Consider the following 23,826-nt stretch of genomic DNA (forward strand, 5'->3'; position numbering starts at 1 on the left):
GACTGGAGCTGTCCTGAGTGGTCTTTGACCTCGTCGTGCCCTGCCCCAGAGACCCAGGATGTGGCTGAGCTGTGGGACCGGGGTTTGTGTCAGTGTCTTGGCTTCCTCTGGGAGAGTCCAGTGTAGTTGAAGGCATCTTGCAACAGATCATCTCCCTGTTGCACATCCCCACCGTCTGGAGGGTTCTCCAGAGCGGAGGCAGGGAGGCTTGGCCTCAGTCTGGGAGTGACAGGAAAGGCTCTGTGCTGGCATACCATTCAGGGTGGTGAGCACCCCCACCAGCTCTCGGGAGGTGCAGGGATGGGATTCCCAGTGGGAGGCTAGCCCAGGTGCCCTGACACCGTTCCTGCTCTGAGATTTGGGGGCTGCCTTGATCTTCTTCCCCAGCATTTTCCTGGGAGTACTAAGCGTTGAGACCCATTCAGATCACTCAGGGAGGACAGGGAGTGATTCCCCTGGCCTGATCCTGGCAGCTGACCCCGGGGCACCTACCTCCCCTGAGAGATGCTGTGGAAGTGAAGACATCTGGGCTGTGTTCGTGGAGGTGGAGACCAGAGGGGGCATGAGGCTGGGCAGTGAACACAGCAGCAGGAGGGCCCTAGAGACCCCACAGCATAGGGAGGGCATTGTGGGGGGGGTCTGTCCTCTGGGGAGCAATCCTGAGGTCTCTGTGCGAAGCTGGGAAATGCTGTCGTCAGTCCCAGAGTCTGCTGGGGCGTACCTTTGGACCCATGTCTTTTGTTTTTTTTTAAGATTTTATTTATTTATTTCACAGAGAGACAGCGAGAGAGGGAACACAAGCAGGGGGAGTGGGAGAGGGAGAAGCAGGCTTCCCACCGAGCAGGGAGCGTGATGCGGGGCTCAATCCCAGGACCCTGGGATCATGACCTGAGCTGAAGGCAGATGCCCAACGACTGAGCCACCCAGGTGCCCCTGGACCCATGTCTTGATGCACATGATTGTTTCTTCGTGGGGTGCCCCAACGTTGGGAACAGTTTTTAATTTTTCAAAAGTTTTACCAAAAGCTGCCAGCGCCCAGCCCACCGCTGCCCCAGTTCTGGCTGGCCTACAAGGCCCAGCCCAGCTATCCGAACCGCAGCCCCTGGCTCCAGCTACATAGGTGGTGGTCTGGACTGGCCAGCCCTCTGACCCCCACTGGATCCCACTTGCTATTTCCCATGCTCAGCCCTGAACTGAATCACACTGATTCCTTTCTAGCCTGTGTCATCTGCACGCCCCCCCCATGCTGTGCACCCCAGGTGCCCCCGGTTCTTGGCCATGGCTCTCAGTCATGCCTTGCTCAGCTGCTCTTTCCTGCCCCCACTCGGGGTACAGGTCAAGGTGGGAGGAGCTCCTATCAGGACTTGTAGTGTTTGTGTGTCTGCTGGTACCTGAAGGGGCCTAGACCTGGTGCAGGGTGTGTGGCTGGAGCCGGGGGGTGGGGGGGTGCTAGGCTGCCTGTGGCCGTGGTGGGGGAGGGTGGACTCCGGCCTGGGTCTCCCTGTCAGCACTGGAGGGCCACGCAAAAGTGTCGAAAGCAGAGGCGCAGCCGAAGTGGGGTTACCACACTTGGGGGCAGCACAAGGAAAGTCTTAGGGTTGCAGCTCTGCTCTCCCTGGGGCGTGGGGGTTACCGCAAGGACGGCCCAGACTGGCCTCCAGGCTGCTGGTCAATAAAGGAGCTTGGTGTGGCCTCAGCAGGTCACTTCCCTCCCCATAACCTGCGGCGGGTCTGGCTGTGGCCTTGGCCGTTTTCTGGCAGAGTCAGTCTCTGTTTCACCAAATTCTCATGAAGATCCTCTACCCGGGTAAGGTTAGGCTGTCAGTGAATGACAGACTCACCTCCCCACCCCAAATAAAACTGCCCGGTCTGGGAAGGTGCCTGGCAGGCAGAAACTGCCACATTGTCCCCTTCCAGAAGGTGGGGAAGCTCACACGCTGCACACCAAGCAGGAGCTGGGCAGTGGGGGCCCACCAGGCCACATGTCCCCCTCCAGGGTCACCTTTCTCGTTGCTTGTCCCCACAGGCCACGGCTCCACTAGTCTGCTGTGTGCATCCCTGAGAGCCGCCAGTCCCCTCACTGAGTCCCTGCAGCCCCTCAGGCCCCTAGATTGGGGTGGGTAGTCGTACTGACCAAGGTCAAGCCCGCAGAAGTCCAGACTGCCCTGTGCTGGCCTGGGTGGGCAGACAGGCTAGGCCACTGTGGAGGGACCCGGCCCTCTAGGAGCCCTTGGGCAAGCCCCCTTGCTAGTGTGTTTCTATGACAGCCCAACCAGTCAGGGACTGTGGACATGAGGGTTGACCATCACCAGCTATAGACGAAGAGGTCCCTTGGGACCTGGGCAGTGGAGGCCCCTGACAAGTGTGACCATCAACACCATGGGGTCCCGAGGCCCAGGAAGGACACCTTGAGGTTAGGAAGGGCATGGCCCAGTCCATGGCTCTGTGTCTGACCCCTCACCTGGAGGGTCTTGCCTGAGTCCTACTCAGGTGTGCACTGGCTTGCAGGGTGGAGGATGTGGAGAGAACAGGCAAGTCTTCACATCTCCCTGCTAGGAGCCCAGAGGAGCTGTTGTGAGGCCTACCCACATACACTGTCTTTCCCTCTGGGGCCTGGGCTCCAGATCCCCTTGCACACCAACTTGCTCAGCAGCATCAGCCCTATGCCATCTGGCACTCTCTGCCACAGCACGCCAGAGCCCTCCCCAAGCTCTCTTGAGCCCCAGAGTGGGGCTCCCACTGCTGGACCCTCCAGCACCTCCAGCTGACCCAGACCTATGTCCCCACCCACACCTCGTCCCTGGACAACACCTGTCTGCTGGTGGTGTCCAGCATGGGGGTGGGGAGGGCCCTTGAGGCTGGGGGCTCACTCCTGTGACTGAGCCACTTGGGGTGGGGCCAAGCCAGTGTGGAGAAGTCTGGGACCACGTCCCCAGGCTGGCTGAGCAGCTTCGGTGCCATATAGTTCTGGGCCCAGCCTGGCCCACCCTGAGCCCTTTCCCTTGGATGTGCAAGCCCTGTGGACCTGTGTACCAGATTCCCCCTATTTCCCAGGTCCCTCTGACCTTGGCAGTGGCTTCCTCAGCAGGCCCTGGGCCCCTGCAGTCCTGGCCTCTTTGCAAAGATTTGGGGCTCACAGCTGCTCCTCACAGACCTGTGGCTGTTGTTCACTTCCTCTTTTCTCCAGCAAGTGTGGGCTGGATGTGGGCCAGGAAGTGGGATGCAGCTCCCCAGGGCTCTCAGGTGGATCTCATGGAGGCCTTGACTCTGCCCCTGTTTGTGCGGAACCAAGAATGTTCGGACTGTCATAGAGATGGGTGTAGGTTGGCTCCGCCATGGTCAGTCCTTGGGGTGATGCTGCCTCGAGGCCTTGATGAGAAGCCCTGGTCTTGAGACATCTGGGAAGGCCTTACCAAGGGGCTGGTGCTGACGGACCCAGGGGATGCAGGCCAAGGGACGAGCGCAGGTGTGTGGTTAGTTTCTGCAGGGTTGGAAAGTGCTTGGTGTGACTGAAGTCCCAGAGTCCTGTTGGGTTGGGGACATGGGTCTGTGAAGCGACAGGGCCAGGCTGGGCCTCTGAAGGCTCTTGAGAGGGGACTGTGGGAGTCTGTGTGTGTTCTCAGCAGGTTGATGAGAGTGGAGGAGGGTTTGACAGGCCCCTTGGGGTCTCAGGTGGATTGAGAGCTTGGCTCTGTCCCCCTGAGTATGGGGAGTTCCCCCTGCCCTTTCTCCCACTGCCCTCACCCATTATTTTCTCACCAGATGGCCTGGCCTTCAGCCTCTGGGGCAAGCCTGACCTGAAATCCTCCTCAAAGTAGAGGCTACAAAGACATTGTTCCTGCCTCCACCAGGTGGTCAGGCAGGGCATGGAGTGGGCTGGGACGTGTCCCAAGAGAGGGACCTGGACCCTTCACACTGGATGTACGTGAAACACACACACACACACACACTCAACAGCTGGTGCAGGAGCAGGGTCCAGTCATGCCTGACCCAACACTCCGAGGGGACCCTGGTGTGGGCCCACGGCGGCACTGCCTGCTCCCTCAGCAGTCAGGAGTGGCTTGGGGGTGGCGGTGTCTAAAGGGGCTGGTTGCCATGGCTACCATAGGGTTCTGAGGCCGTCATCTGGTCCCTGCCTCAGCCAATCGGCAGTGGGAGCCCGAGCTGCAGCCCAGAGTCACACTTCTTCCTCCCAGCCACACAGTGGCCAAGAGCAGGGACCCGCGTCCTGGAGTGGCTGAAAGTGCTCAGACAGACGGCCAAGCCCATCATGGCGGACCGCGGGATGGTGGGGCATGAGCAGGCGCCTGGAGCCAGGCAGGTGAGGTAAGCCGGGCGGGCAGACGGATGGACAGACGAACAGGCGGACAGGTGGATGTGCTCCCTGCTGCCCATTGTTCTTATGGCTGAGGCCCTGCCCTCAGCCCACCCTGCCCTCTGCACCCTCGTGTGCACACTCGCACACACACCCGCAGCCTCACCCTTACCCCGGGACCCTCTCCCCAAACGTCCCAAAGAAGGGTCATGGGAAGAGAAACAAAGGGAACCGCACGAGGCAGGATGAATCCCACTGCACTGTTGGTCCCGAAAATCGTTCTCCCATGTCTTTCACTCGGATTTCACATGGAGGCGGCATCAAAGACCCCCAACTGGCCAGGCCCTCAGTGTGCCGGCCACCTGGTCCCTGGCCCGGCCCCGCTCGCAGGGCTGGGCCACAAGCCACGTCCAGTCAGTGCCGTTTAGGGAGCATTTTTTTTTTTTTTGAAAGGAAAGAAAAAAGCGAGAAAGGAAAAAAATGTCCACCTGTACCGGGGAGTGGCCAGACCAAGATGGATCAGAAGTGCCAAATCCCATTATTCGGGACTTTAGTGGACAGGCCCCGAAAAGGCAGCTGCGATTAGGAGCTTGTAAATGGAGCGTCCTTTGGAGATCAAAGAAGGACATGCTTGTGTGTGTGTGTGTGTGTGTGTACGTGTGTGTGAGTGCACGCGTGTGTAGAAATGTGCACCGCGCGGCAGCGTGGTGGGGCCTGGCATGTCACCTGCCCGCCACGGTTACCCTCCATGTTGCTCATGTCCTTGCTGCTGTTTGCAATGTGTGGATGTGCCCGGGGGGCAGGGCTGGGTATAGCAAGGCCTGGTCCCCACTACCCACACCTGGCCTCGGGCAGCGGGCCCTTTGGAAGGCGGTCCTGGCTGGGCCTTGTTCCCCTACCTAGGTCTCTTCTACCTTCCCCTAGAATCTGGTCTCGCCCCCAAGTTTGGCCCAGATGGGCCTGGCAAGAGCACAGGCCTGGCCGCGGGCAGAGTGGAGAGTAAGGACAGGCGGCGGCTCCCTCTAATCACCCTGACCGCCATCCCGTTGCCCGCAGAGGCCGAGAGCTCCCAGATGGCCTGGCAAGCATGTCCTGAGGTTCAAAGCCTCTGTCGGCACAATTGTTGGGTTATTAGGTAAACTCTGGGAAGCAAATCTTTTAATCCACTGTGGCTAATCCAGTGCACTTTTGTTTGCTACGACAGATTCTGCAGCAACAAAGGGCCGGAGGGACCCCGGCATACATAATCACATACTTCTCATGTGGCTGCAGCGGCTGCAAGGCTCCTAGGCAGCCAAGAGAGACATCTCTGGACAGCACAGTGGGGGGCAGGTGGCGGACAGGCCGATCTGGAGGGTGTGGGTGTGGGCACGGGTAAAGGCAGCCGGCCGGCTTGGGAAGGCACCTCCCTGCCTCCCCATCACCAGGCCTCCTAGCTACCAGCTCAGGGGGCTGCCCCTGGCCCCTGGGGTTGCACAGGCTTGGTGGAGCTAAATGAGGTATGTCAGGTGGAAGGAGAAATGAGAGCCAATAGCCGAGTGAGGGGCACTGAGCTCCTGGCGCTGGGAGAGAGAGGCCTTTGGGGACAGGGCAGTCAGGTCAGGGAAGGACAGTCCAGGTGAGGGAATAGCAGAGACAAAGGTGGCAGTTGGCCTCATGTCACGGTTAGTATAGCGGCAGGGCAGGTATGCCCAAGACCAGAAGGGAAGTGACCTGAGGCCACCTGGGAAGCTAGGACCTCAGCGGCTGCTTTTACCAGGTGGGCTGAGGCCCCTCAGGAGCCTGGCCCCTCCACTCAGACATTTCCCTTCCTGAGAAAATGGCGTTGGGGGCAGGGAGGACAGCAGGCCCTTCCTTCTTTGGCTTGGGCCACTGCCAGTCAGGCTCGTTGACAGAGGGTGGCCCACAGACCTCTGGGGCCAGCAGAGTTGGGTCAGGACCCTTTGCTGAGGAGAGGTGCCCGCCTTGCCACAGGCAGACATGTCCCCAGGGAGGCAGGAGCAGGGTCAGCCCTAGCTGCACCCCTACATCCCTGAGGCTCCCAAATTGGGGAGGTGCTGGGCTGGTGATGGGCGGGCTGCTCTCTCCTCCTCTCTCCTCCTCTCTCCTCCTCTCTCCCAGGCCCCTGTGGCTGGCAGGGACCACCCAGACCTCGCTCAAGTACTGTCCTCCAATCGTGAGCCTACTCCACCATCTCTGAGACCCCCAGACACATCCCCAGGGTCAGAATTCTCCAGGGGGCAGCATGGGAGGATGTCCTGCTGTAGCCCTCAGCCTGGAGTGACAGGAGCCCTGTAGGACGCTGGGGGTGAGCCCCAAGTTGGGCTGGGTGTGGATGGCACCCGGGGCCATAGGCCTGCTGCCATGCCACTGCTTTCCTGTTGGCTTTGAGACCTGACCCTGGACACATGGGGGCCGGCAGGGATGTGGGGGCTGCATCAGGTCTGCTGGGGGACACGGGACAAGCACAGCATCAGCCAGCTCGGCCTGGAGCCCTGGACTGCCGAGCCAGTGGGGACAAGCACAGTGACCACAGCGGCTGTTTCTGAGGGCACCGCCCCACGCCTGCCTCACTGCCTCTGCCATGGGGCCTCCTAGCCGAGGAAAGGGGAGAGCACAGTAATGTGAGGCCAGCCCTGAATGCAGCTGACGACGGCTCCTAGGAGCAGGGCCTATCAGGGGAGGGTGACCTGCAGCAGCAGGGGGAGAAGGTGACAGTCACGCCGGGTCTCATCAGCACTGAGCTGAGGCTGGAGCCAGCTCGTCTGAGGGAAAGCCCTGATCTCATCCACTGATCTTAGAGAGGTGGTGCCTGCTGCAGAGCTTCATGGTTCCCACACATTCACGACAGTCACATGCGTGCAGAACTGCCTCCTGAGTGCATAAAGGAGGCAATGGAGCACTCCCCCCCCAACTTCTGCTCTCCAATAATAACTAGTATTAATACTCTGGAATAGTCTTTTAGTATTCTTGACTTTATACGCACATTTTCTAAATTCACAAAAACGGGCACCCTGTATGTGTGGTCTTGTAGCTTTCTCCTTGGTGTTCTATCTCATGGCCTTGGTGTGATGTCTCTCCATCCTTTTGGGGGCTTGGGATGGGGACACAAACAATACCCAGCCCTCCCCATTGAGCTCAGAACTGATGGAGAAAGGACACTCAGGGATGATGAATGGAGCCCGGGGGTTGTGCTTATGGCCAAGAAGGCGGCTAGCCAGTGTGACTGGGGCTGTGCCTCCAAAGTGAAGCCCACACCATACTCGTCAGAACTGGATGAGCCTCCCTCCCCCTCGGGGCCTTGCCTGCCCACCCACCGCCCCCTCCCACACCTGTGGACAGGGCAGAGGGGCAGGGAATGGAGAGCCCAGAAGGGACTCAGCCTGAGACTCCTGTCTCCCTCCAGAAGCCCAAATCAGAACGGTCCCTCCTGTCCTCCCCTCCCAGGAAGACAATGGGGATGTGCCGCCCAGTAACCCATCTCTGCAGCTTTTCCTCTGCTGCTGGTTTTCATCATCACACATCGGGCCATGCTGGACGCGCCTCAACATCCTCCTTGGTGCATCTTGGATGATTTCTTTGAATCACTTTTTATAAGTGGTCTTCCTCAGCCAAGTGGACGAACACGTGTAAGGCTTCAAAGCTCCCTTTATTTCAAAATACTCATTTTATGTCTGAGTTGAAGAAAATAATTTCATTTCTGCTCTTAAGTTTTTCATGTAGTTCCTGGAAAGCCTGAACAAATGTCCTCTATGGTTCATCAAATCAAAGCCCCTAGTGGCAAACTCCAGAGCCCCCTTGACTGGGAAGGTGAAAAAAGGGTGCCCCATCGAGGAACTCACCTGTTCCGAAGTGAGGCTCCCATGGTTCTTTGTCTGGTTTCACATCTGGGGGTCTGACACAGTCCCCTCCAGCTCACTCCTATTCCCACCCGGCTCAGACAATCACCCCTCCATGCCCACAGTTGTAATCCACTGTAGCTGGGCCGTTGCATTTCCTCCAGGCCTTCTGACTCCCTTCCTGTCCCTGCAGGGCTGGGGCCCCAAGGAGCCAGGGGCCCCAGGGTCCTGTTCTGGTCCCAGGGCCTGGGGACACCAGCCGCCATGGGTCAGGAGGAGGATGGATATGGACACAACCCTGGGAGCCTGGCCTGGCCACAGCAGCAGCTCTGCAGAACCAAGGCAAGCATTGGGGACCCGTGTCTGGGGAGGGGGAGGCAACTTGAGGCCAGTGTCTGGAGTTCTTGCTGTCTGTCCAGCCCACCCAGGACTCCTACACCCCACAGAGACCCTGCTATGCCTTGAAGGCCACTCACTGTGTCTCATCTCCTCTAAGACTCCTAGGCTGAACAGAGTTGGGGAGGACCTGCACTGTGGGGCCTGGGGCCATCCCAGCTAGATGCTGGTGAGACCCCTACTGCTAAGACCCTAGTGGGGCCAGTGTGGGTTCAGTAGTGTAGCTCCTCCTCTACAGCCCCAGCCCTTGCCCAGCCTTCCCTGAGGCATGGTGATGGCCCTGGGTGGCCTGGGCCCTTGGTAGGCTGGGGATGCTTCCCTAGTGGCCCCCATCCCTCATTGCCCCCCTTTCCTACGAAACCCTGGATGCTATGCTGAGCCCTCAGAGAGGCAGGCTGGCATGCCTCCATACCTGCTCCTCCCAGGCAGGCACCGCCCCTGGGTGGCTGGGTGGCAGGTTGGCGGGTGGCTCATGGAGCCCTGAGCCAGGACTTCTGCACTGGTATGGGGATTAAGAAAGAGGAGGATGGGTAGTGAGGGTGAGCAGTGTCCAGGAGAAGATGTGGTGGCCTATAGCCCTCCCCCGGGGGCTACTGGGAGCATTTCTTGAGGTGCCAGGCCCAGCATGGCTCTGTGCAGCGCAGGGTCCAGGTGATCATGGCGGGGGGATGTGCCAGAAGCAGTTCCTTAGGGGCAGTGATAAATTTTTGGTGCCCACATCCTTCCCTCATGGAGGGGCCAGTGGTGGGTGGACAACATGGAGTTGGCCAGCTATGTTGGCAGGTCGGGAAAGAGCTGCTACGGTGACAGTGAGGGGAGAGTGTGGTGGGTACAGGAAGCCCTTTCTCTCAGGCTGGCCTGTGCGAGTGGGACCTGAAGGCAGTGGTAGGAAGGAGAGACCTTGGCCGGACTCCGGATGATGCCTGGAAGAAACTGAGCAGGCGTGGCCAGATGGGTGGAGCCCCAGGCCACAGCTCTTTGGAGGTGGGGGTTCTTGCCCCAGTGACAACCAGCGTTTACTGGAGGCCTATTGCCTACTGTGTGCCCTGGCCTTGAGTCCAGACCTACTGGCGACTCAGGGAGGGTGGAGCCCCAGCCCACCTCCTCATGGTCCGGGCCAGCTGGGGGGGGCCGCAGGCCCAGAGAAGGGGGAGAGAGGGACTGGACGTTACCAGGGGCTCAGCGCCAAGGCAGCCTGGCTCTGCCCTGCAACCGCACAACTCTTGCACACCTGCTTCCTTCAATGCCCCGGCGAGGTCTCCAGTCCCTCCGGCCATCCTGCCAGCCCGCGTACATGCTGCTCCCTCTGAAGGCGTGTGAGGCCGGTCGGGTGCGGGCTGGGCCTATTGGCGCCAACTTTGAGAGCCCTGGGCCAGTGGACACCCGTGTGGGCGGCAGAAAAGGGCTGCAATGTGGCGTGCGCCTCGCAGTGCTTACATAAGGGGGCAGCCTGGCCGCTCGGCGCACCAGACCAGGCATTCCTGGTGGCCACAGTCTCTCAGCGACCCTCGCAAGGGTGTCTCCGCACGCCACAGCCCAGGGGTAGAAGCTCAATTTCCCGCAGCCTACGCACAAGGCACTGGCCCCACACCTGCAATTTGACCACGCCCACTCCTTTGGCTCCGCCCCACACTGGGCCCGCCTTGACGTTCTTGGCTCCGCCTCCGAGCTCAGGGCCCACCCCTAACGCCCACGCCCAGGCTCCACGCTCTACGCTCTTCCCAGCGCTCCCGCTTCCCGTCTCGCGGCCCGCCCAGGTCCTCTCTCGGCCCCGCCCCACTCTCTCGGGCCGCCCACGTCCCGGCCCCGCCCCCATCTTGGTCCCGCCCCCTCCCGGCCTGCCGCACGGTCCCGGTACGGCTCCCACGCTCCGAGCCCCGCCCTTCGCTCCAAGTTACGTCCCTCGTCCCTGTCCCGCCCCCACGTCCCGGCCCCGCCCTACGCTCTAGACTTCGCCCTGCGTTCCTGGTCCCGCCCCACGTCCGTATCCCACCCCCACGCTCCGAGCCCCGCCTCATGCTCCGGGATCCTCTCCGCAATTCCGCTCCGCCGGGCGCTTTGGCCCCGCCCCAAGTCCCTGCCCCGCCCCGCGCTCTCGCCCCGCCGCACGCTTAAGGTTGTGCTTCCCGTTCCAGCCCCGCCCCGCGGTTTCAGAAACGACTGCGTCCTGGCCCCGCCCCGCGCTCCGGGCGCGCCGCACGTCCGGCCCCGCCCCGCGATCTCGGCCCGCCTCACGCTCCGGGCCCGCCCCACGTTCTCGGCCTCGCCCCCACGCTCCGGGCCCCGCCCCGCGCTCCGGCCCCGCCCCCGCACTTCCGGGCGGCGCCGGCGGGGGCGCTCCGGCCTGGGCTTCGGCGCTCTGGGCTCGGGCTCCCCGCTCGGGGAAGCTTTTGCGGCCGCCGCCGCCGCCGCCGCCGCAGGACCGGCCGGAGTCGGGCCGGAGCCGCGTCCCCCGGTGCAGGCGGGTGAGAGCGGGCGGCCGGCCTCGGCGGCGCCCCCGCGGCCTGCCCCGCGCCCGCCTCCGGGTCGCCGCGCCGCCGCTGCGATGGGGGCCGCCCGGGGCCGCGCCCCCGCCCCGTCCCGCCGGCCGCGCCGCCGCTGAGCGCATGGGCCGCGCCGCGCCGCTCCGGGAGCCGGGCCGGGGCGCCGCCGCCGCCGCCGCCGCCGCGGGTGAGTAGTGCGGGCCGGGCGCGCGTTCCTGCGGGGCGCGGGCCTGTGCGGCCGCCCATTGTAGGCCGCGTAGGCCGGGCCGGGCGGGCCGGGCGCGGGACCCGGAAGAGGGGCTCGGCGGGTGCGGGCTCCGGGGGCGTGCGGGGCGGCGTGCAGCCGTGGGCAGGCTGTGCACCCCGGGTGCTGCAAGGGCAGGCGTGCCGAAGGGGGGGGTGCTGGCTCGGGATGGAGACGGCCGGGGCCGTCGATGCTGGGCTGTGTGAACCTGGCAAAGTGCGGGGTTTGCTTCAGAAAAGGCAGCCCTTGCTCTGGGTGAGCGGAGGGGTGTAAGGAAGAACCAGGATTCTGAGAAGGGGTGTGGGGGGGCCCCTCCTGGAGGGGCAGGGTGCGCAGCCGATGTGTTTGATTGGGTGGTGCCAGCCTGTGGGCCTGGGGCGTGTTTCGCGTGTGCGTGGGGTGCAGGGATCCTGGAGAGAGGCTGGACGGTGGCGCATCCCTTCCCTGTCCCTCCAGCAAAAAGTAGGGATGAGGGGATCCGAAACCCAAGGAGGGCCCTCCCGCTGAGGCAGAGCTGCCTGAGGCCGGATCCAGGTGTGGTTTGGCTTGTCTCAGTGGCCGTACTCTTTCAGATTGATACCTTGTTCCCCAAAACTCTCTCTTGGGGGGTGGGTCTTAGCTTCGACCTCCACCCCACATTTTGGAATTCAGTCCCCCATGAAGCCAGACCTGCACGGCTCAGCTCAGCACTGAGGACAGTAGAGAAAACAAACTTCAATTCTCTGGGGATTTTTCTCAGCCCATCCCTAAGATAACTTATGAAGAGTTCTTACTGTTCATCTCAGCCCTTCCTTCTTGCTCGCCCGTATGTTCTCTGCTTCTTCAGGAAGAATCTCAGGCATATTTGGATCCACAGGCCTTGTTTTGGAGAATACACATGGTCTGAACCTGACCTCCCAGGGTAGCCGTATTTGAGTTTCAGTTTTGAGAACTTATATTGGGGGACAAGAATGGACAGGCATACAAAAAAAAATGTTTCTGTGGGATTTTCAGGAGGTGTGGGGGTTTCTTGGGTTTCTAGAGTCAGAAAAGTGAGTGGACTTTTTTGGGCTGCATTGGTCATTGAGAATTTTGATGGTGAAGGAATGGATTACACTGTAAAACAGTGACCCTAACCCTTTCAGAGCTTAGTTAACGGACAGGAGAATGTCAGAGTCATGTTCTATTACTTCCGCACTCCGCAGAAATCAAGAGTTGAAAAGTTACATTTGAGTAAAATAAACAAACATATAGACATGTATAGCATTGAGCTGGCTGCCATGGCACCTGGGGGGGTATGCCTCAGCAGTGACTACAGGAGATTTTAAATGCCTTATCAGGATTGTAGGTTACTTTTATGGAATCCTTTTATTGATGGTGGTTACAGGCTGTTGGCCAGATTCAGTGCTTGTGGGCATTTGACTCTACCCTGAGTTAACATTAACTGCTTTATGTGTGGTATGTACGTGTGTACACTAAACGCTTGGTGTGCTTCTGTGTGGAACCCAGAGATTGAGGGAGTTAGAGCGTGTTTCGATAACGTCAGTAATTTGGAGAGGTGTTCATATGCTTCCGGGGACACCAAAGGTCTTCTGTCAGTTGACAGCCAAAAATAGATGTGAGTTATAAGAACTATTTCTTCCGGGCAATGAAAAATAGTTTAAAATGATAGGGGGACTTGTTCACACGTGAATTAAGATGTTAGTTTTTAGAGACAGCCCCAGTTTTGTAATAAATGGGTAGATCTTGAGTTTTGTTGTTGTTTTTATAGCACAGTAGTTCAGCATCTATGAAGGGCTAACGTTTGGCATCTGCGACAGTTGGCATTTGCCTTCATGTCAATGAATGAAATTATTTATTGGTTGCAAGACCTTGTGCTAGGTGCTGTGGGTCCTGCAGAAAATGTTTAATCAGGCTGCTACTAAAAATTTACACAGGAGATCGCGTCTTCAGAGCAGGTGACAGTGACTTGTAATTAACCTCCCTTTGGAACACAGTGACTCAGTTCTTTCTGAGGGCTGGTGAAGTAAAGAGTATCTCTGAGAGTAGGGCTCAGGGGGCCAGGCGTGGGCCCTCCTTCCTAAGAAGGCATCCTGGACAAGAGGACATTAGAGATCCATGAGCTGGTGTGGAGCTAAGACACCACAGGTGCTCATTCATGTTGACAGGGCTCAAAGAAAGCGACTTTGCAGTTGAAGTGGTCCCTGACGGCAGGGTGCCACAGCCCATGGGCCTTGACCTTAAGAAGCAGGCTGTTCCTGCTGAGATTACAGCCTACCCAGTAGTTTTCACAAAAAGTCATTAGCTGCAGAAATGTCATTTGGGGCACATTATTTTGACCAACCATTCTCTGTCTCTGTTTCGCTTCTAGCCATCAGCTGCTGCTGGCTGGGGCAGTATGTACAGTGTGAGAATGCAGGTGTGGGGCGGATTACATGTAGGCCCTGGCCCAGAGTGTGGAGTGGTGGCCAGGGAGAGCTACCCTTTGTGTTGGCACCAGGTTTTAGGGGTTTATTTTTCTTCCTCTGGCTTGTTCAGGCATTTGGACTTGACATGCTTCTCTCCAGCCTGTTTCTAGCCAGACCACTTTGATCACGGCTGGCCACCAGGTTGGGAGGTGTAGCTCAGCTCGTGGGCTCTGTGAGCTCCTGTAGGATACGGCAGGGAGGACCGAAGACTGTGAAAGAGTCCGGATCCAGGAGAGCCTTCCTTTACACCTATGGCAGGCCTTTCGCAGCAGCAACGACAAAACCACAAAACCCGTAGTCCCCTGACCCCTAAGAGGGTGGGTAGTTTGGATTTGAGCTTATGGAGGTCGATCATGTGAGCTGTATGCTTCCTTAGCTAAAATGTATAATTTTATTTGGCCTTCATTTTCTTTTTCTATACCTTCTCCGTTCTTCAGAGTACTAAATTGCCGTTTGCTATCAGAAGGACACTTTTTTTTTTTAAGATTTTATTTATTTATTTGACAGAGACACAGCGAGAGAGGGAATACAAGCAGGGGGAGTGGGAGAGGGAGAAGCAGGCTTCCCTCTGAGCAGGGAGCCCGATGCGGGGCTCGATCCCAAGACCCTGGGATCATGACCTGAGCCGAAGGCAGATGCTTAACGACTGAGCCACCCAGGTGCCCTGGACACTTTCCTTATAAACGAGGTCAAAGGCAGCATTCTGGTGGAAGCATTTTTCAAGATTGTCCACACTGGTGGTATGAGATGACCACTGTGTGTGTGTGGGGGGGACGGGGTGTCCTTTGATCACTTGGTTGAAGGTGCTGAAGGTGACCCGCAATTGTTCGTGTAGGTGTATGTTGAGAGTTAAAAGAACACCTCCTTGTGTGTTTGCACCTGTTAGGAGGCATACCAAGTGTGAAGTGATGGGGTAGGCAGAAGGCACAGTGGCTGTGGGCCTAGAGAATGTGGGAAGCAGACGTGACACCTGCCTGATGGTGTGTGATGTTCCATAGCTTTCTGTATCTGAATATCACAGCGACCCTGCAGTGCAGGTAGGCGATCATCCTCATTCATCTTACATGGGAGGAACCAGCTCTCATCCAAGTTTATACAGCCAGGAGGACTAGAAAGCATATTTCTTTCCTCCCATCCTCCTGCCTCCCTGGAGCTTGCAGGGAAGGACTGGTTGTGGCAAGATGGGAGGTCCCCAGGCTGCTAGTCTCCATGATGTTCTCACAGAATGACACCTGAGGGAGTGGTGCTCTCCCTGCTCTGGGTGCTTAGTTTTTAGATTCAGAGGCATTCCTGTAGCTAAAAGTTCCCAGAAATTGTTTTAATATAGCACAAACCTTGTGGCAAAAGATTGAAAATTTAAACTGAATTTCTGGCTTTGAGTTCGAGCGGGAGGGCATCATTACGAGTCTTGTCTTGAGAAAACCTCTGTGGTCATGTTTCCGTGGACCCACCTTTCCTAATCCTTGTCCTCTTAATGGTTTCAACAGGACAGATTGATTCACTTTGGAGCTATAAGTACTGATGTATTAGGGTGCAGCGCTCATTGTTCATTGACGCACAGAGTCCCAAAATGAATATCCAAGAGCAGGGTTTCCCTTTGGACCTTGGAACAAGTTTCACCGAAGATGCCCCCCGACCCCCAGTGCCTGGTGAGGAGGGTGAACTGGTGTCCACAGACCCCAGGCCCGTCAGCCACAGCTTCTGCTCCGGGAAAGGTGCCGGGGTTAAAGGTGAGACTTCAGCAGCCACTCCCAGGCGCTCGGATCTGGACCTGGGGTATGAGCCTGAGGGCAGCGCCTCACCCACCCCACCATACTTGAAGTGGGCCGAGTCGCTGCACTCCTTACTGGACGATCAAGATGGAATAAACCTGTTTCGGACTTTCCTGAAGCAGGAGGACTGTGCTGACCTGCTGGACTTCTGGTTTGCCTGCAGCGGCTTCAGGAAACTGGAGCCCTGTGACTCGAATGAGGAGAAGAGGCTGAAGCTGGCCAAAGCTATTTACCGCAAGTATATCCTTGATAACAACGGCATCGTGTCCAGGCAGACGAAGCCAGCTACCAAGAGCTTCATAAAGGACTGCATCATGAAGCAGCTGATTGATCCTGCCATGTTTGACCAGGCCCAGACGGAAATCCAGTCCACCATGGAAGAGAACACCTACCCCTCTTTCCTCAAGTCTGATATTTATTTGGAATATACGAGGACAGGCTCGGAGAGCCCGAAGCTCTGTAGTGACCAGAGCTCTGGGTCAGGGACAGGGAAGGGCATACCTGGATACCTGCCCACTCTGAACGAAGATGAGGAATGGAAGTGTGACCAAGACCAAGATGAAGACAGTGGCAGAGACCCTGCTCCCCCTGGCAGGCTCACACAGAAGCTGCTTCTGGAGACGGCCGCCCCGCGGGCCTCCTCAAGTAGACGGTACAGCGAAGGCAGAGAATTCAGGTGAGTCAGATGCAGGGCGTCCGTGTCTGTGCTCACATCCGAGACCTGGAGGACTGGCAAGGGAAAGGTGTCGGGAAGGAGCGGTCTTGTCTCTCAGCCCCCAAGTGGGTATGCTCCTGCTGCTGGGGGTGAGTTGTGGTGTTCGTTCTTCTTCATGATACCTTCACGTTTGTCATTAAATGTTTTTAATATTTGTGAGTTGAGGACACTTTTGTTAAGAGCAGTCTAAATAATATATGGCTTTGTATCCCATTAAGAGTCTTGGAAGTCTAAAAGTCTTGACATTCGAACTTACCCTTTAGCAGTAACATTTGTACTCTCTTGCATAGGAGGTGGGCTTACTCCATTGATGCAATCCTTGTGGCCTAATAGAGGAGTGGACATGTAAAAGCATCAATCCGTAGAGAATTCTGGATCGTTGCATTTTTGTGACAGTTTTCCAAGATTCTTCCTGGAGGTTGGGAAGTGTTGGTGGGAGGCTGCCATGCAGCAAATTGTCAGAGCACTTTGGGAACCTCCTGTGAATGTAGTTCTAGGGGTGGACCATTCTCCCCTCTGCTGACATGAGTGCTGTTGTGTGGTCCATTCCCAGTGGCATTAGCATTTGTGGGTATAACTTGTGCATATAGCCACATTGCAACTTGGGAGGTGCCAGTGGTGCGATCAAGAGATTGTTCCAGCTTGGGAAACCCGTATCTTCATTCTCTTTTCTTGGTAGTCCCTTCTGTGCTTACTGGAGATTTATTTGGCATGGGTTGGAGCCTCTTGCCGGTGCGAGCGATGTTGGCAGGGCACTTCTGTTTCCCACTCATTTCCCTGTAGCTGGTCCCAGGGACATCTGCCTGTGAAACTTTCAAAGTGGGGAATCCGCCTGACCCTTGCAGATTTAATCAGTCAGAATCCTCTCCTCTCCTGTGGTATTATTAAAACCTGGATCATTTCTTCAAGCTTATGGTGGTAGAGAAACTGGCTACTTGCTAATAAACACAGGACTAAACATTTCTAAGGGTTTTTTTTTTTTTTTAAGATTTAATTTATTTATATGAAAGAAATAGAGACAGTGAGAGAGGAAACACAAGCAGGGGGAGTGGGAGAGGGAGAAGCAGGCTTCCTGTGGAGCAGGGAGCCCGATGTGGGGCTCGATCCCAGGACCCTGGGATCATGACCTGAGCTGAAGGCAGACGCCAAACGACTGAGCCACCCAGGCACCCTAAACATTTCTAAGGTTTAAATATCATTTAAGTGATGTGATTCAAGATACAGCATTTGAAGTAATTTTTGTGTGCCTTTTGCTCATTGTCTTGAGCTAAACACTATTGATATAGCAAGCTTTTTAGAGCAGAACTTGCCATAAAATTATTCTAAGTAAGGCTAGTAACTGATACAGTTTTTGTTTTATTTATTTTTTATTTTTTTAATTTTTTAAAAGATTTTATTTATTTATTTGACAGAGAGAGAGGGAGTGTGCACAAGCAGGGGGAGAGGCAGGCAGAGGGAGAAGCAGGCTTCCCGCTGAGCAGGGAGCCCGATACGGGACTCGATCCCAGGACCCTGGGATCATGACCTGAGCCGAAGGCAGACGCTTAACCGACTGAGCCACCCAGGCGCCCGACACAGTTTTTAAAACCCAATCTAAAATGATTTAATTGGAACAGTTTTAAGATGGGATTAAATCGGAGGCCTGGGCTTCAGGGGGAAAATTTTGAGCTCAATTCTGACTCCTTTCTTCCTTTCTGTCTTTTTTTCTTTCTTGATTTTACTTCTAAATAATTTCTACAACCCAGGGTGGGGCTTGAGCATAGAACCCCAAGATCATGTCATATACACTACCAGCTGAGCTGGCCAGGTGTCCCAGGGCTCAGGAATTTTTTAAATCAGAAATCAGAATTGGCTGGCTCAGTTGGTGGAGAGAGTGACTTTTGATCTTGGGGTCGTGAGTTCGAGCCCCAGTTTGGGTATAGAGATTACTTAAAAAAAAAAAAAAAAAATTCCTGAGCCCCATTCTGTACTTTTTTCAGTTCTCAAACAGCAACTTTGCTTTTTCTTTCTTTGGTTTGCTCTATTTGTAATACACAGTGTTTGCTTTTAAATTAATAGAATATGTTGGCATCACTTGTTTAAGTGGGTTGAGCTCTAAGGACTGTGGTACATTTTAGTTTTGACTTGCTTGTCATGGAGCTGCTGGTGGCAGAGGAAGGCTGGAGTTTGAGAGTCCCATCTGCAGTTGAACACCATGCCGCTCGAGGTTGCTTGTGATGCTTTTGTGGGTGGCCGATCTCTGATGTCAGGGGCATCATTTACTAGTACTGACAGGGTGTGGCGTCCAGCACATTCTACTTGTCCGGCAAGGGTGTGCACTTAGGATGCACTAGGTTGGAAGTCACAGAAAGTCCAGCCCACCCTGGCTTAAACAGTGAAGGGGATTGGTTGACTGAGATCAATGAAAAGTCCATAGGCAGGGCCAGCCTCAGATGTGGTTTGATCTGGACTCCAGCCATTTTTCTTTTAAAGACTTTATTGTTTTAGAGCCGTTTGAGGTTATCAGCAAAAATGAGAGAAAGGTACAGAGGTTCCCCTCACCCCCACCCCCACAAACACACAGCCTCCCCCATTATCAGGACTCCGCACCAGAGCAGTGCGTCTGTTAGAGTGGACAGAACTACATCAACACCATTACCACCCAAAGTCCGCGGTTTGCATCGGGGTTGGTGCCTGGCGCTGGGCACGCTGGGGGCTGGATGAAGGTGTGGTGACGCGGAACCAGCATCATAATGTCGTACAGAGCCGTCCTGAAAATTCTCTCTGCCTCTGCCTATTCATCCTGTCCTCTCCCCCAACCCCAGGAAACTGCTTTTGCCTTCTCCAGCACGTCGTGCTCTTGGAATCATACAGCGTGTGCCTTTTCTAACTGGCTTCTTTCACTTGGTGACCTAATGTTCCTCCATGTCTTCCCATGGCTTGTAGCTCATTTCTGTTTAGCGCTGGATGATAGTTCATTGTGTGGATGGACGACGGTTAATTTATGCACTTGCCTGCTGAAGGACGGCTCCATTGCTCCCAAGTTCTGGCAATCATTAATAAAGCTGCAGTAAACTTCTGTGGTGCAGGTTTTTGTGTGGACAGAAGTTTACACCTCCTTTGGGTAAACACCATGGAGCGCGATTGCTGGGTCATAAGGTGAGAGCACATTTAGTTTTGTAAGAAACTGCTGCTTCTCTTCTTTGTCTCTGCCTTCCCGTGGCCAGTTTTGCTGGCAGGTTGGAGGTGGTTACTGTAGTGACCTTGGGCTCCGGGCTCCCTTGCTTTGTAAACAGACACTGCCCCCAGCATTCAAAGGAGGTCCTGCATTTTGCTCTGTATGGCCAGGGGTTCTGTGTGCCTCTGTCCTGACTATTCCAGCATAATCTTTGTGCAAAGGCCCGGGACTGTGCTGCTGGGCTTCGCACAGAAGGTGCTCACTGCTCCCCAGTGGTGGACATGGTCCTCCAAAGGAAGGGAAGAGGAGGGTGGGTGCTGCCTGCTGCTAAGGGGGCTGGGGGCTGGCCTGAAATCTCCTTATTGGGGGATGCACTTCCTGTGGGCAGCAGGTGCCTCCCATAAGCATTGATTCTTCATGGAGAAGTGTGTCTGGAGGGCCATTATTTAGGGTCTCCCGACCTGAGCCCTACAGTCCCATAGGTTCTCCATCCTGGGGCTGGTCTGATTGTGTTCTCTGGTGGTGTTCAACCTCCCTGACGGGGCATGGCTCTTTCCCCATAGGAGGCCTGAGTGTCAGTCTTCATTTGGCCGTGCAGGTGTGCACGTGGCTGTTCTTCATACAGCCAACTTGTGAAAAGTTAAATGAGCATTATGCTTAGGTCTCTGTCAAAGCTCAGAAAACACCCGTGCTCCTGGCCTTTTTCTGCATTTATCCTGCTCACCTGGGGTCCTTTTGAGCCCCTGGGCCAAGGGATCCCAGAATTCCTTGCTCTCCGTGTCTCTGCAAATTCTGTTCTCTGTGTCTCTGTAAATTTTCCTAGTCTCTATTGCCATAGTCAGTGAACTTTGAACATAACTTTGGTTGGTTCACACCCACCATTTTAACTGGTGTGAATTGACAAAAGGTTCTCTGATGATGCATGTGATTTGGCATTAGGGCCCAGGGGCTATAAGACATAGCTGGCAGGCTCAGGTTTTACTCCCCCATCAGACGTGTGGCATGGGGGCGCCTGGGCGTCTGCCTTTGGCTCAGGTCCTGATCCCAGGGTCATGGTATTGAGCCCCATGTTGTGTAGCGCGTCAGGCTCCCTGTTCAGCTGGGAGCCTGCTTCTGCCTCTCCCTCTGCACCCCCTGCCCCCTGGCTAGTGTGCACATGCTCTCACTCAAATAAATGAATAAAATCTTTTTTTTAAAAGATTTAATTTATTTGACAGAGAGAGAGAGCATAAGCAGGAGGAGTGGCAGGCAGAGGGAGAGGGAGAAGCAGGCTCCCTGCTGAGCAGAGAGCCTGACGTGGGGCTCGATTCCAGGACCCTGGGATCATGACCTGAGCCGAAGGCAGACGCTTAACCGACTGAGCCACCCAGGTGCACCATGAATAAAATCTTTAAAAAGAAAAAAAAAGTGTGGCCTGGCCCCCCAGGTGTGTTCAGGGACTGTGTGGGAGGGCCTGTGTCACATTCTCCTCCTGGCCCTCGTTGGTCACCTGCCTCGGCCCTTGAACCATCCACACTTAGCAGTAGCTGCTGGATTTGATGACTGACATTTGCAAATGCTTTCCATTTCTCTTTACTACCCTTACCTTCTTCACTGGCTGAGAAGTTCCCCAAGGACAGGGTCTCAAGTATTTTCTTGCGTCTTCCTGGTGAGCCAGCCCAGTGAGGAGCTGCTGGTCAGGACTGGTCGTCATGGTCATGGCCAGAGAGTAGACCATGGATACCCTTCATAGCGGGAGCAACTCAGCACTTAAAGGGCCCACAACCAGGGTGCTTGGCGGCTCAGTCGGCAGAGCGTGCGACTCTTGATCTCAGGGTTATATGTTTGAGCCCCACGTTGGGTGTAGAGATTACTTAAAAATAAAAAAATTAAAAAGTAAAGGTCGGACAACTGGCCCTTCCTCTCCAAGGTCCCTTCGGAGTTTGGCTGAGGAACTGTCTGACCTGTTTCTTGGCTTTTTGATTGTATTTCTGGTAGTGGCTTAAAAGGTCAAGAGAGGAAATGTAAAAAGAGGAAATGCCCCAGATATATACAATTTCACATGGAAGGCAGAAAAGTAAGATTGATTTTGGGTTTCTGATTGGAGTTTAAGTTGAAGGGGGGTTAGGTGTTGGCTCTAGCGGTGGTGGCTTGGCTTTAGTGTGCGCCCGTGGGCCTCTTTGCTTGGACCTCCAGCAAATTCTCTTCACTGGTGAGTTTTTAGGCCATTTGTGATGGAGGGAAGCTCATTTTTAAAATCCGGCTCTCGGGCGCCTGGGTGGCTCAGATGGTTAAGCGTCTGCCTTCGGCTCGGGTCATGATCCCAGGGTCCTGGGATCGAGTCCCACATCGGGCTCCCGGCTCAGCGGGGAGCCTGCTTCTCCCTCTGACCCTCTCCCCCTCATGCTGTTTCTCTCTCGCTCGCTCTCTAAAAAATAAATAAAATCTTTAAAAAAAAATAAAAATAAAAAAAATAAAATAAAAATAAAATCCGGCTCTCCCTGAAGTCCTCCCCTGCTTATTCTACGGCAGTGATTGTGGTTCCTCTGTGAGGGGCATGAAGCTTAGGGAGAGAGCATGGCCCTGTTGCCATTTCCTTGTCATCTTCCAGATGTGTGACTCTTTCAGCTGGATGAATTTCTTTAACCGAACAGATGATCCCAGAGTAGGTGACCAGAGATGTTTTCAGACAGATCTTAGTATGCAGCCGTGGGGTTTTCGAGTCAGGAGTGTGCAGATCTTCTCACTCACCTTGCCAGCTGGATGGGGAGAACAGTAAGCCTGGTGGTTTAGCTTAATGACCCCTCACTTGATGACTTTTCCACCAGGCAGTGTCTTGTGAGGTCAGCCTTCTGGTCTGTGATGGTGGGGAAGTTGCTGTATCTGTCTGTGCTTATCTGTAAAATGGGGAGGATGAAGTGCTAACTGCCTAATGAGGTTGTCACAGGGCTTCCGTGTCATAACGCCTGGGGGTGATTACACCAGCCCGTGCCTGCACAGAGCAGATGCTCAGTAAATTTCAGTTCTTGCATTGGTGGCTCTTCTTCATCTTCATCATCTTCATCGTTGTCTGTTAGATGTTGGTGAAGTTTGTATCAGAATTACAGATGGTTTCAAAGATATGAATGACATGCTCAGATTTTAATAACATATTTCCTTCAAGGGAGGCATAGTAATTCTCCACCCCAAACCTGTTCCTCTTGTAATCATTCCAGCCTCCAGCAGCGGCACCACCATCTACCAGGTCAACCCAAACCACCGGATCCCTGCTTCCTTCACCCCCACGTCTGGTACAGCAGCAAGTTCTGGTTCCCTGCCCAATGTGTGCTAAATCCCTCTGCTTCTTGCTGTCTGCACGCCGGCTCCCACCTCCTCCTCCTGGGCTGCTGCAGAACCATTTTTTTTTTTAAGTAGGCTCCACGCATGGAGCTCAACATGGGGCTCAAACTCATGACCCTGAGATCGAGATCTGAGCTGAGATCAAGAGTCGACGCTTAACTGGCTGAGCCCCCCAGGCGCCCCACCACAGAACCTTCTACCTAGGCCTCTGTCTTTTCTCCCCACAGCGCCAAAGCAGTCTTTCCTAAGCGCAAGTCTGATCGCATCATCCCTTCTTCCAGCTCTGTCAGGACTCCCAGTGCACCCTGACTCAACCCTAAGCTCCTACGATACACGCATGCCCGTGCTGGACTCCCATCACAGGACCTCGGACGTGCTGTGTGCATTTCATATACCTGTCAGTGGGGTAGGACTGGCCATTAAAATTTTTAAATTAATTACGGGAGAGTCTAAAAGTGTTTTTTCTCTGCTTTAGTCATATAAAACTCCATGGTCTTCAACAGGTTTCAGCAGAGTCCAGCAAAATATCTGTAGTTAGATACCAGACTGGAGAATTCTGGAATAGAGAGGCCTCTTTGCCTTGACCTCTGTATCAGTGGGTTTATGAAAAGGAAGTGCTTGTAGAGAGCTGACGAGCAATGTTGTTGACCAGGGCCCTTTGCGTGAACTGCGCTGCCCATGGCTCTGACGTGCAGCTGCAGCTATTTTAGGAGAGTGTGGGCTTGATGTGCTTGGCCTGGTGTGCAGTTCTTGGAACTGAGCCATACCTATAGGTCAGCTGCTTGGTGTCACTGCCCATTCGCAGGTTTATGCCCCAGTGTCACAGAGATTTGAATTTGACTCTTACTCACCAGCTCTGTTAATCTTTTTTACAGTCCTGACTTCATTTACATCAGTGTACCGTGTAGATATTACAAGTACGGGGATTTGGGTGAGTAGTGGTAGTTCAGTTAGGAAAGCAAGGCAGTCTAATAATTCTTTCTCCAGTTTGGGACCCACATGAGAGGCTGCACACCTGTGTGTAGAGGGGAATCAGTGTTGCTTTATTTTCCCCGTGTCACATCAGTACAAATGCTCAGTTTAGTGAGCCACCCGGGGTCCTTTTAGAGCCTGTTAATTCCAGAAAGTGTTTGATCTGAG

At 55.3% G+C, this 23,826-nt stretch overlaps 1 protein-coding gene across 2 annotated transcripts in view; it reads left to right on the forward strand.

The window, feature by feature from the left end:
* Positions 1–11,194: 11,194 nt before the first annotated feature.
* Positions 11,195–23,826, forward strand: part of AXIN1 (axin 1) — a 55,431-nt gene continuing 42,799 nt past the window's right edge. The window contains exons 1-2 of one of the 2 annotated variants that reach the window (XM_081820443.1): positions 11,195–11,220; positions 15,212–16,172. In XM_081820443.1, the coding sequence (XP_081676569.1) occupies positions 15,295–16,172 (878 nt within the window). In that variant the 5' untranslated portion in view covers positions 11,195–11,220; positions 15,212–15,294. The remainder of the gene's footprint in view (positions 11,221–15,211; positions 16,173–23,826) is intronic. The other variant, XM_081820444.1, reaches the window with a different exon arrangement.

The sequence above is a fragment of the Leptonychotes weddellii genome, chromosome 5 (assembly GCF_054177405.1).
Source record: "Leptonychotes weddellii isolate Sample4059 chromosome 5, ASM5417740v2, whole genome shotgun sequence".
Taxonomy (NCBI): Eukaryota; Metazoa; Chordata; class Mammalia; order Carnivora; family Phocidae; genus Leptonychotes; species Leptonychotes weddellii.